General features: G+C 33.5%; 3 protein-coding genes and 1 pseudogene across 3 annotated transcripts in view; all 4 read right to left on the reverse strand.

Annotated features, from left to right (window-relative positions):
* The window catches only part of LOC136816083 (uncharacterized), a 60,976-nt gene that overhangs the window by 17,173 nt on the left and 30,582 nt on the right, over positions 1-13,221 (reverse strand). The window lies entirely within an intron of this gene.
* On the reverse strand, positions 39-9,471 carry LOC136816080 (all-trans retinoic acid-induced differentiation factor-like). The gene is made up of 7 exons (XM_067072513.1): positions 9,280-9,471; positions 9,057-9,131; positions 1,651-1,725; positions 1,230-1,345; positions 846-887; positions 592-647; positions 39-185 (listed from the first exon to the last, which is right to left on the reverse strand). Exons 1-7 carry the CDS (start codon positions 9,456-9,458, stop codon positions 93-95), a joined length of 636 nt encoding a protein of 211 aa, XP_066928614.1. The 5' UTR covers positions 9,459-9,471; the 3' UTR covers positions 39-92.
* On the reverse strand, positions 5,319-6,297 carry LOC136816121 (prohibitin-2-like; annotated as a pseudogene).
* LOC136816079 (prohibitin-2-like) lies at positions 9,605-10,803 on the reverse strand. The gene is made up of 2 exons (XM_067072511.1): positions 10,574-10,803; positions 9,605-10,486 (listed from the first exon to the last, which is right to left on the reverse strand). Exons 1-2 carry the CDS (start codon positions 10,783-10,785, stop codon positions 9,817-9,819), a joined length of 882 nt encoding a protein of 293 aa, XP_066928612.1. The 5' UTR covers positions 10,786-10,803; the 3' UTR covers positions 9,605-9,816.

A 13,221-nucleotide genomic window follows, 5' to 3' on the forward strand; every position in this document is an offset into this window, starting at 1 on the left:
TGAACATGAAATGTAATGAAATGTGATTCGTAAAATTATTTATCACAAATATTTAATTTTCTCAGGAATGCAAAGAGTTGAATGTAATTTATTTACGCTTTGAATTGAAGCAATCTTATTCCAATAATGATAGCAATAGTTGTAGCAGCAATTGATATAAGCCATTTTTCTTTTGGAAATCCATCCTAGAAAAAGGTTTGAAGATAAAGGCCAGGATATAAGGGTACTGCAAAGAAAATTTATCATGACAATTACATTTTAGAGAATTCCAGGGAGGCATTACGAAATTCAGAGCTCAAGAATAAAGGTAAGACATCACAGTGTCAAACCCAAAATCCTTCTTGTCTGACTCAAAATTCATTATATTCAAGGTAAAGCAATCCGATGATTTGATCAAAAACTTTGCTCTATCTAGCTAAAATGGTTATTTCAGGCGCTGGAAATTCAAAGCAATAAACTTAGTTATAGATGTCAGTGACACTAGCTTTTACAGCTAGAACACATTTATACACGTTTGACATATATACATTAACATTTTTCAGAGAGATAAAATAACACGATAAAATAACACAATAAAAGTGTGGAACGCACTTGTTTCAAACATTTGTAACTTTGCCATTCTTTGTCACAATTACATGAGAAAAGACCTGAAAATAGAGAAGTTGTTTTAATTAAAACAAATATTCTACAACATTATTATGATATTCATTGTATTATTTCAAAAAACAACTTTGAATACGTCAACATATTTCATTTGTACTTTAAAAGATCTAGTTATGAAGCAATAATAAATTAATAGTAATTAAAAATGTGAAATAATTAAAAGAAGTTTATTATAAGAACACCTGGACCATCGTATCCACAATTAGAGTGTTCCAAACAAGAATCTGAAAGAAAAAATACAAGGTTGTCAATTCTATATAATATTCATTCCAATTTGTTAAACCAAAAGAAACAAGTTGCAATGATTCATTCAAATTTCTTTATACTCAACACTACAATACATACAAAATCAGAAGTTAAAGGTCCATGGATGGATGGAGGAGGGTGGGTAGTTACATCACAATACTAAGACAGCAATTAAATTTTCAGAGCGTTTATAAGGGGTACAACACCCCCTTAGAGTAAACCAAGGCAATTATAATTTTCAATTATGATTTTAAAGACACTTTTTAAAGAAGATTTAGCCATATACACAGCAAGTGTCATGATTTTTAGACAATAACTACATGATTGGCTGCTGTTAGCTTTCACTTCACATCGATTGAGTGGTGAGGAGCAGACAGTTAGACCATTTTGGATGGTTTTGATTTCAAATCCTGTACAGTTCACTTCATCTGTTACCCTATCAAAAGAAAACAATTTGGACTTCAATGGAGATCAATGATCAGGCGGAATTGAAATCTAGGAAATTGAATTCCAAGCACAAATGTATCTAAAGTCTGTATTTTGAACTCTTAAAGGTGCACTTCTTTTTGCTAACATATGGAAACCCATCTTAATGGGATTCCTTTAATACAAAGACAATGTTTCCACATCATAGCATAAGCACTTAAAATATAATTTTTACAAGGTTACTCTGAGTAACACTTTTATTGGATTTATTGATTTTGATCACTTTGGTGAACACCATAGCAAAACTATACTTACAATATTTGAATTTTTAAAGCAGATCGCAAATGTGGAATGCTGCTTTTCAATGTAAATTTGTTATCATTCAGAGCACTAAAAAAAACAAGAAAATTGTCATGAAAAAATTGAAGGCTACAGGCTACAAAATATTTAGCTTTCATGATGACTTCTTAATCCAGAGTAACAATGATTTTTTGAGTTTTTAAGCATAATGTTACCTATATGGTGTAAATGAAAGAATTGTTGAGTTCCCTCAGGGGGGGGGGGGTTGGTGAGAAAATCTTGGATATAATGATATTTAATGACGTGGTGGTATACCCAAAAAAAATTTTGGTAGTCTTATCCAGACTAGAATTTGAGAAACTTTCATTATCAAAACTTTATTTTGAAATCAAATACTTCAGGCGTACAAACTTTCACGAGCAGAAACTTTCGCGATTTTCGCGAATTTTGGCCCTTTTTGCTAAAGTAAATGTCTTTAAATATTCTAGGAAGGGCCATTCGCGAAAGTTTATACTCACGAAATAATTCTTGACAAAATAAAAAATCTGTAAAACTTCAAACTTAAATAGCACTTTTTAGCCTGCTAAAAGACTGAAAGGTCAAAGGACAAATGTTTCAAGCCAATCCAAGAAGTATTTGTCCCTCTAAGCCATTTTTTTATGTGAAAAATCTCAATTCTACGTCTTGATTCGCGAAAGTTTATGCTTGCGAAATATATTTTTCCGTTAAATTTGCGAAGGTAAACTTAAAGGTCGTGAATTTCGCGATTTTTGTCTCGCGAAAGTTTCTGCTCGCAAAAGTTTGTACGCCTAACTACTTAGTACTTTGGTACTAAAATTAGTGATATTCATCATATTTTTGATTTTTTTTTCAGAAGTTATTGTGGTTTTTCAGAATTTCTCGAAAAAAGATTCATTCTCTAAGAAGATTTTCAGAGTTTCATGTATTTTTGCATTTCACCAGATGTCTTTAATGATTAACAATTCTTAAATTTCAAATCAAATTTTGCAAAATGAATACTTAATATGTTGCAACAAGCTAGATGCTGAATGGACCTACCTGATGATGAAAATTAGATAGCAATAAGGAGAAAATTGAAAACAATCAGTCAGAAAATATAGCGTTTAGCAAAATTGCATAACGCATTATAAATTTTATCATTGATTGGGGGAGAGGGAAGGGGAGTAGGGAAAACAAGTGATACCTGGTTCTCAAAACTAATCAATGGACACTGAAACAATGAAACACATAAGACATAACTGGAAAATTACAAAAAACTAAAGAAAAATAAAGCATCAAACGCTTTCTTTATAAAAACAATCCACTATCAGAAAAATGCATAGCTTAATAAATAAGGTTTCTAAAAAACTCAAACCATCGCGCTCTACCGTGACATTTTCTTCTTCTAGAAAAAAATGATAACAAAAACAATAATTTGGCTAAGAACATTGATCTATGCTTATAAATAATGATTCGATTTTCAGCCAAAAAAATAATAAGTGTTTCGAGTAAAATCAAACTATTACGCTCCACCGTGACATTTTCATTTCTTTAAAAAAACTAATAGAAATAATAATATGACTACAAGAACATTGATGTATGCTTATTAATAGTGATTCTTATAGATAAACATGCGTTTTTTGAGCCAACAAATTTTTTTTGCAAAAATCTGCTTGAACCATCTTTTATCTATAATGGTACCCTACTTTCATGTAAAAAATCTGAAAAAATTAATGATCCAATAATTCACAAGTCTTAAAAACCTTTTTTTGGCTGAAATTTGCCCAAAATTTTTTTCGAAAATCGGGCTCCGTCATATTTTGACCACCACTATTTTGACCACCACCATTTTGCACCTTTGTACCAAATATCAAAAGATTCCTATGATTCAATCCTGAGAAAAGTTGGTAACAGACGAACGAACGAACGGACAGACGAACGAACGAACAGACGAACGAACGAACACAGGTTAATTTATAGGACCTCCGGTTGCAAAAATCAGTTTTATTGAAAATTTTCGGGAATCACCATTTTGCATCACTGTGCAAAAAATCAGAAAAGAAAATTCGAGAGAATGTCAAAAAAACGGTTTTTCCGGCATATTTCTGGCATTTTCGGCCAGAAGAAAGGTTTAACAAAAATCGGACTCCGTCACATTTTGGGGATTGTCATTTTGCATCTTTGTGCCAAAAATCAGAAAAAACTAATGAGCTAATCTTGAGAAAAGCTGGTAGCAGACGAACAGACGGACGAATGAACGAACAGACAACTGTTAATTTATAGGACCTCCAGGTAGGTCCAAAAATCAGCTCTTTTAAGAAAAATGATCTCAATAATACGAAATTTGTCCTGAGCAGACCAAACTTGGATGGTCTCAGTGCCAAAATTTCCCCCAAAATTTTAGTACATGGGTACTAAAAGACCACTTCTCTAAAATCATGGGATCATCCCCCCCCCAGGAAGATGGGGGGGGGGGATCAGATTTTGGTGCCAGGGGGGAAGTGAAATTTTCAAGCTTGATGGGGGGGAGAAAGGCGAATAGGGGGTATATTCAGTCCTCTACCTAGTGGGGGAATAATAGGATAAATACAGACCTTCCTGGTGTGTTTGGGCATTCAGGCTTATAAGCCTGTCTTTCTAGGGATTTTGAGAGTCTTTTTTTTGCTATAATAGCTTGGGAATTGAGGGCAAGTCTGGATCATCACTTCGCAACCCTTTATACAATACGGCTAGGGGGATTTCCCATTGGGGGAGCAAAATTTTAAAGACAGGTTGGGGGGAAAAGGCCAGAGGGGGATTTTAGCTCTTATTAGGGGGGGACCAAAAAGCTGGAGGACGCCATGAAAATGGGGTGGTGATATGCAAAAAATTCTTGAAAACCTTTTTAGTACTCATATATGCATGAGATTTTAGTACCGATCACCCCTAATAATAATAATTATCTTACATCCAAATCAAGTTTCTTTTATTTCTGTTGGGATGTCAATCATTTCTTTGATTCCACAATCACTCAAATCCAATCTGAAATGTAAATGTAAAGATTATAAAATTATTCTAATGTACTGTATAACATTTAGAAAATGGTTAAACTGATGCAAAAAACAGTACTTTTCTTTGAAACGTGTTAAACCTGCAAGAAGACACTTTGAGTTGGTAACTACACAAACCCAATTATGACATCACTGGCATTGCATTACGAGCCTGAATAACACCATTGCTATTATTACAAAATGATTGAAATATCATTGTAGAATTCTTTGATGGGATTGATTTTTCACACATAATTCGAGGTAGCAACCAAAACGTTCAGCAAAACCAGAAGAAAACATTTCATTCTTTCATTTTTTATCTCTTTATCTAGAAAAATAGAAACAAAAATTGTTAACTTATTGGACAGATGAACCAAATATAACTTTGATTATGAGATGGGGAAAAATTTCACGATCAACTGAATACAAAATTAAAGGAAGCGAAAAACAATACAAAATGGTACAAAAAGTGATTTATTTGCTCTTCCTGATAGTCAAGTGAAGTAAAAGATTGAAAAAAATATTCTAATAAAAAATATAAGCATTATATACATCTTCTTTCTCAGTGAAAGATGTAGGGTGAAATACACCAATGGTTTTCCTTTTAACAAGCGACAAGAGTATTCTAAATGAATCCATTTATCAATAAATATTTTAAGCGAGTGCAGTGTCAATATCGCTTGTATCTTTGATATTCAATAGCAAATTGTTGGCATTTAGATAGACCTTGTTGTTAGATTGTGAAACAACACGTGAGATCTTTTGAGCAGCTTGATTCGTCGTAACTTTAAGTATCCAGGATTGTCATTCATTGCCTCACCAATCAATGTTGCTGCTTTTGCTTCTCCTTCAGCTGCTACAATTTTTTGTTGACGTTCTTGTTCTGCTCTCTCTACCAAGAATGCAGCACGCTGAGCTTCTTGCTGAGCAACTTGTTTAGATTCAACAGCAGCTGTATACTGGGGACTGAAACTAAGATCAGTGAGGGACACTCATCTAAAATGATTCCAAAATCTTTGGCTCGATCAGTGAGATCTCTTCGGATCATCAAGCTGACTTCTTGACGCATAGTGATAAGCTGTGATGCATTAAACTGAGCAACAACACTCTTCAAAACTTCATTACAAATTGAGGGTAGAACTCTTTCATCGAAATCCAAACCAAGTCTTTGGTACATTTTTGGAAGATTACTAGCCATAGGACGAGCTAAAACTCTCAGACCAATGTTCACCATTTGAAGATCCTTACTTCCACTTGGTGAGATAATTTTTCTTGGTCTTGCACGGATGTCATAAATGATAGGATATTGAAACCAAGGTACCCTATAAACAATATCAACATTTAATATCATTTATCTTTCAAAACACCCAATTATAAAAATTGAACATTACAAGAATTTAAATTACATACCTAAAATGAAGTCCTTCAGAGTAGATATCAAGGTTGATGCCCCAAGTCTGCTAACTAATAGCTCTTGACCACCCCAACAGTATATAGATTCTTTGATCCCATAGAATGCTCCTGCAGCTCCAAGTAAAGCAACAATACCAGTACCAGAACCTCCTGGAGCTCCTTTGGCAAGTCGAGTTAATATATCTTTTACAGCTTGAGCCATTGTTTTATTCTATCTAAAAATAAAGAGAAAGATTTATTCAGGCATTCTGTAATATTCTAAAAGCTTTTCTTGTCTTTATAGATTCTCTATAGTACTAGAAGAGGACAATCTTTAAAGTTGTATTCCTCAAACAAATTTTTTTTAAATATAATATATTACAGACTAGAATTTGATATATTATATACAGACTAGAATTTGAGAAACTTTCATTATCAAAACTTTATTTTGAAATCAAATACTTCAGGCGTACAAACTTTCACGAGCAGAAACTTTCGCGATTTTCGCGAATTTTGGCCCTTTTTGCTAAAGTAAATGTCTTTAAATATTCTAGGAAGGGCCATTCGCGAAAGTTTATACTCACGAAATAATTCTTGACAAAATAAAAAATCTGTAAAACTTCAAACTTAAATAGCACTTTTTAGCCTGCTAAAAGACTGAAAGGTCAAAGGACAAATGTTTCAAGCCAATCCAAGAGTATTTTCCCTAGCCATTTTTTTATGTAAAACTATCAATCTACGTCTTGATTCGCGAAAGTTTATGCTTGCGAAATATATTTTTCCGTTAAATTTGCGAAGGTAAACTTAAAGGTCGTGAATTTCGCGATTTTTGTCTCCGCGAAAGTTGCTCGCAACAGTTTGACTCCTAAACTTACTTAGCACTTTTGGTACTAAATTAGTTGAATTCATCATATTTTGATTTTTTTCAGAAGTTATTGTGGTTTTCAGAATTTCTCGAAAAAAGATTCATTCTCTAAGAAGATTTTCAGAGTTTCATGTATTTTTGCATTTCACCAGATGTCTTTAATGATTAACAATTCTTAAATTTCAAATCAAATTTTGCAAAATGAATACTTAATATGTTGCAACAAGCTAGATGCTGAATGGACCTACCTGATGATGAAAATTAGATAGCAATAAGGAGAAAATTGAAAACAATCAGTCAGAAAATATAGCGTTTAGCAAAATTGCATAACGCATTATAAATTTTATCATTGATTGGGGGAGAGGGAAGGGGAGTAGGGAAAACAAGTGATACCTGGTTCTCAAAACTAATCAATGGACACTGAAACAATGAAACACATAAGACATAACTGGTTAAAATACAAAAAAATAAAGAAAAATAAAAGCAGCTATCAAACGCTTTCTTTATAAAAACAATCCACTATCAGAAAAATGCATAGCTTAATAAATAAGGTTTCTAAAAAACTCAAACCATCGCGCTCTACCGTGACATTTTCTTCTTCTAGAAAAAAATGATAACAAAAACAATAATTTGGCTAAGAACATTGATCTATGCTTATAAATAATGATTCGATTTTCAGCCAAAAAAATAATAAGTGTTTCGAGTAAAATCAAACTATTACGCTCCACCGTGACATTTTCATTTCTTTAAAAAAACTAATCGAAATAATAATATGACTACAAGAACATTGATGTATGCTTATTAATAGTGATTCTTATAGATAAACATGCGTTTTTTGAGCCAACAAAATTTTTTTGCAAAAATCTGCTTGAACCATCTTTTATCTATAATGGTACCCTACTTTCATGTAAAAAATCTGAAAAAATTAATGATCCAATAACACAAGTCTTAAAAACCTTTTTGGCTGAATTTGCCCAAAATTTTTTTTCGAAAATCGGCTCCGTCATATTTGACCACCACTATTTTGACCACCACCATTTTGCACCTTTGTACCAAATATCAAAAGATTCCTATGATTCAATCCTGAGAAAAGTTGGTAACAGACGAACGAACGAACGGACAGACGAACGAACGAACAGACGAACGAACGAACACAGGTTAATTTATAGGACCTCCGGTTGCAAAAATCAGTTTTATTGAAAATTTTCGGGAATCACCATTTTGCATCACTGTGCAAAAAATCAGAAAAGAAAATTCGAGAGAATGTCAAAAAAACGGTTTTTCCGGCATATTTCTGGCATTTTCGGCCAGAAGAAAGGTTTAACAAAAATCGGACTCCGTCACATTTTGGGGATTGTCATTTTGCATCTTTGTGCCAAAAATCAGAAAAAACTAATGAGCTAATCTTGAGAAAAGCTGGTAGCAGACGAACAGACGGACGAATGAACGAACAGACAACTGTTAATTTATAGGACCTCCAGGTAGGTCCAAAAATCAGCTCTTTTAAGAAAAATGATCTCAATAATACGAAATTTGTCCTGAGCAGACCAAAACTGGATGGTCTCAGTGCCAAAATTTCCCCCAAAATTTTAGTACATGGGTACTAAAAGACCACTTCTCTAAAATCATGGGATCATCCCCCCCCCCAGGAAGATGGGGGGGGGATCAGATTTTGGTGCCAGGGGGGAAGTGAAATTTTCAAGCTTGATGGGGGGGGGAAAGGCGAATAGGGGGTATATTCAGTCCTCTACCTAGTGGGGGAATAATAGGATAAATACAGACCTTCCTGGTGTGTTTGGGCATTCAGGCTTATAAGCCTGTCTTTCTAGGGATTTTGAGAGTCTTTTTTTTGCTATAATAGCTTGGGAATTGAGGCAAGTCTGGATCATCACTTCGCAACCCTTATACAATACGGCTAGGGGGATTTCCCAATTGGGGGAGCACAAATTTTAAAGACAGGTGGGGGGAAAAGGCCAGATGGGGGATTTTAGCTCTTATTAGGGGGGACCAAAAAGCTGGAGGACGCCATGAAAATGGGGTGGTGATATGCAAAAAATTCTTGAAAACCTTTTTAGTACTCATATATGCATGAGATTTTAGTACCGATCACCCCCTAATAATAATAATTATCTTACATCCAAATCAAGTTTTCTTTTATTTCTGTTGGGATGTCAATCATTTCTTTGATTCCACAATCACTCAAATCCAATCTGAAATGTAAATGTAAAAGATTATAAAAATTATTCTAATGTACTGTAAGTAACATTTAGAAAATGGTTAAACTGATGCAAAACAGTACTTTTCTTTGAAACGTGTTAAACCTGCAAGAAGACACTTTGAGTTGGTAACTACACAAACCCAATTATGACATCACTGGCATTGCATTTACGAGCCTGAATAACACCATTGCTATTATTACAAAATGATTGAAATATCATTGTAGAATTCTTTGATGGGATTGATTTTTCATCACATAATTCTGAGGTAGCAACCAAAACGTTCAGCAAAACCAGAAGAAAACATTTCATTTCTTTCATTTTTTAATCTCTTTTATCTAGAAAAATAGAAACAAAAATTGTTAACTTATTGGACATGATGAAACCAAATATAACTTTGATTATGAGATTGTGGGAAAAATTTCACGAGTCAACTGAATACAAAATTAAAGGAAGCGAAAAACAAATACAAAATGGTACAAAAGTGATTTTATTTGCTCTTCCTGATAGTCAAGTGAAGTAAAAGATTGAAAAAAATATTCTAATAAAAAATATAAGCATTATATACATCTTCTTTCTCAGTGAAAGATGTATGGCGTGAAATACACAATCTGGTTTTCCTTTTAACAAGAGCTGACAAGAGTTATCTAAAATGAATCCATTTATCAATAAAATATTTTTAAGCGAGTGCAGTGTCAATATCGCTTGTATCTTTGATATTCAATAGCAAATTGTTGGCATTTAGATAGACCTTGTTGTTAGATTGTGAAACAACACGTGAGATCTTTTGAGCAGCTCTGATTCGTCGTAACTTTAAGTATCCAGGATTGTCATTCATTGCCTCACCAATCAATGTTGCTGCTTTTGCTTCTCCTTCAGCTGCTACAATTTTTTGTTGACGTTCTTGTTCTGCTCTCTCTACCAAGAATGCAGCACGCTGAGCTTCTTGCTGAGCAACTTGTTTAGATTCAACAGCAGCTGTATACTGGGGACTGAAACTAAGATCAGTGAGGGACACATCATCTAAAATGATTCCAAAATCTTTGGCTCGATCAGTGAGATCTCTTCGGATCATCAAGCTGACTTCTTGACGCATAGTGATAAGCTGTGATGCATTAAACTGAGCAACAACACTCTTCAAAACTTCATTACAAATTGAGGGTAGAACTCTTTCATCGAAATCCAAACCAAGTCTTTGGTACATTTTTGGAAGATTACTAGCCATAGGACGAGCTAAAACTCTCAGACCAATGTTCACCATTTGAAGATCCTTACTTCCACTTGGTGAGATAATTTTTCTTGGTCTTGCACGGATGTCATAAATGATAGGATATTGAAACCAAGGTACCCTATAAACAATCAAACATTTAATATCATTTATCTTTCAAAACACCCAATTATAAAAATTGAACATTACAAGAATTTAAATTACATACCTAAAATGAAGTCCTTCAGAGTAGATATCAGGTTGGATGCCTCCAAGTCTGCTAAATATAATAGCTCTGTGACCACCATCAACAGTGTATATAGATTCTTTGATCCCATAGAATGCTCCTGCAGCTCCAAGTAAAGCAACAATACCAGTACCAGAACCTCCTGGAGCTCCTTTGGCAAGTCGAGTTAATATATCTTTTACAGCTTGAGCCATTGTTTTATTCTATCTAAAAATAAAGAGAAAGATTTATTCAGGCATTCTGTAATATTCTAAAAGCTTTTCTTGTCTTTATAGATTCTCTATAGTACTAGAAGAGGACAATCTTTAAAGTTGTATTCCTCAAACAAATTTTTTTTAAATATAATATATTAAAGGAAAAAAATTTGGCGGGAGGAAAATTTGGCGGATTTGGTCAAAAAACATGATTCCTGCTTTTCTCCAACCATTGCTTTGCTTGGGTTTTCCTCTAGATTTGGGTCAATAGAGATATTTTATTTTTGTTTTCAGATTTTCTCAGAAACTATAAAAGGTTATAACTAAACGCGTGGATGTTTTCGAAAGCCAACAGCATCTTCTTTTCAAATGTGAAAACCGTTTTTCAATATCTTTTTCACATCATTCGCAGTAAACTAAAGTTTGAAGCTGGTTGACTGATTTTTAAGGCCGCGCAAGGTAACTTCTGGCCAAGATTTGGAGTCGGAGTTTAGCTGGGGAGTCTTGTTACCAAAGGAGCTGTAAAATTGGAGCTTCAAATTGATATATCAAGAATTAAAACTTTTTGCCAGGGTTAAATGACCCCTCATTTTTTCTCATATGATAAGGGCTTTCCAATGGCATAGGTTTTGAATTTGAAAAATTAGTTTGAAATTTTGACTGGCAGCTCTAATTGTATTGTTTTATTTTAGATGAAAAATCCAGCTTTTTAGATGAAAAATCCAGCTTTTTTGGTCAAAAACATCCTTTTTTCCAGGTATTTTCAGCTGGAAAATGTACTTTTTTCCAGCCTTCACCCAAAAAAATGTACTTTTTTCCAGCTATTAAGCGAGTGCAAAATTATTACTAGATACCCCTCAAAACCTACAAAAAATAGAAGTACCCTCAATCTGAAAATGTAGGGGGAATTTTAAGCTGAAACTTTTTGTGTTGAAAGTACGCTGTCTGTGGTTCCTACAAAATGGTTTTTCTCCAATAACTTTTTATAAAGTAGTCCTTTTGCAGCCCTGTGAATTTAAACAGAATCATATTGGCACTTAAGTGCAAAATTTTGCCGACCTAGAGGTCATTTTAGGTCGACAAAGCCGTCCTAAGTAGCTTGTTTATGTTGGCAAAGACAAAATAGGAAGAAAATTAACGAACTAACAAATTCAGCTGCTCTATAATTGTGTTTTTAAGTTTTATGTTTTATAAAGAGAATGGAATGATGCTCGATTATCATGTGTTATCAAATGATAACACAATTAGATTAACCTAACAAATAATATTTTTCCTCTTTAGGTCAGCTTTGCCGACCCAAAACATTTCTTTTGTCGGCACGCCGACCTCAAGTGTAAATTACGTCAGCAAATAAAAGTCAACTTCAGCTCAAGTTACGTCGGCTTTCAAGTCTGCATTGCCGAATGCCGACCTGGATTCACAGGGCTGCTTTTGGTCTCCAATTTTGAGCAGTGATTCACTGCAAAGTAACTAATGTTGCAATTAGATTAATGGGAACTAAATATTTTCAAAACTGTACGTTTAAAAGCAAAATACACCTAAAAACCTAAATTAGAACTTTGAGGGCCTTAAGATTTGTTTGGAGTCTAACCATAAAGAAGAAAATTATTTTTTTCATACCTACTATAAGTATATGTACCAAAAAGTATAGGTTTTATGACCTTAAATTCAATTGTGTAATTTCTAGGTTCGAAAAACTTAATTTTTTGAAGGGATTCTTGAAATTAGGTATTTTATGAAAGTACATTTATAAGAGGTTGTAAAAAAGTAAGCTAAATAATATTAAATTAAGTTTGGTGGCTAAGAGAACCCCTGGTGCATCTTTGTAGGTTTAAAGGGGTATCCACTGGTACTTTTAGATTTTCAAAAGACATTTCTTTCAAATCAATCATAGAGATCTATGCTTTGACAAAAGAACGTCTGACAGACTAAACTGAAAAAGGCTAAAACTCATACTAAAGTCTATCCAAATATAATTGGAAACAAGAATGCCTGTAACTTCTGATAGTTAAATATAACTGAGAAAATTTTTTTGCTTGTTTTAGAGAATCAAAAGCGCTATATTTGAATGTATTTTTTGTTGAAAAATTCGCGATATTTAGCGTTTAAATTTGCGATTGCAAAAATTGAGCTTTTTTTCTACTTTTTTTCTACTTATGCTACAACGTTTATTTTTTATACCAGTGGTAGTTCAACCTTAGGTTAACAAGGTTGTCAAATTTCAAGGCAAATGGAAAAGTCCTTGGGAAGATATGGGACCCAAAATACCCCGTGCTAGCACTTTTCTGTGAAATATCAAATCTCCAAATTTTTACTAAAAACGGGCGTTATGTTATCTTTTTTGAACAGTGCAATTAAAAGTTGGAAAGTTTTAAATGTTGATGCATTGGTACTATTGGTATCATTGATTATTTAAGTGAAATCACAATAATGTGA

The sequence above is a fragment of the Clytia hemisphaerica genome, unplaced genomic scaffold (assembly GCF_902728285.1).
Source record: "Clytia hemisphaerica strain Z4C2 unplaced genomic scaffold, Clytia hemisphaerica genome assembly, whole genome shotgun sequence".
Classification (NCBI taxonomy): Eukaryota; Metazoa; Cnidaria; class Hydrozoa; order Leptothecata; family Clytiidae; genus Clytia; species Clytia hemisphaerica.

Bases quoted from the DNA above. Each gene is read 5' to 3' on its own strand.
- LOC136816079 (XM_067072511.1), bottom strand. From the start codon at position 10,785: ATGGCTCAAGCTGTAAAAGATATATTAACTCGACTTGCCAAAGGAGCT. The intron at 10,487-10,573 runs GTATGTAATTTA...GATTGTTTATAG, and splicing joins TCTGAAGGACTTCATTTTAG to GGTACCTTGGTTTCAATATC.
- LOC136816080 (XM_067072513.1), bottom strand. From the start codon at position 9,458: ATGAAAGAAATGAAATGTTTTCTTCTGGTTTTGCTGAACGTTTTGGTT. The intron at 9,132-9,279 runs GTTTGTGTAGTT...TTTACATTTCAG, and splicing joins GCCAGTGATGTCATAATTGG to ATTGGATTTGAGTGATTGTG. The intron at 648-845 runs GTGTTCTTATAA...CTCTATTTTCAG, and splicing joins TTGTGGATACGATGGTCCAG to GTCTTTTCTCATGTAATTGT.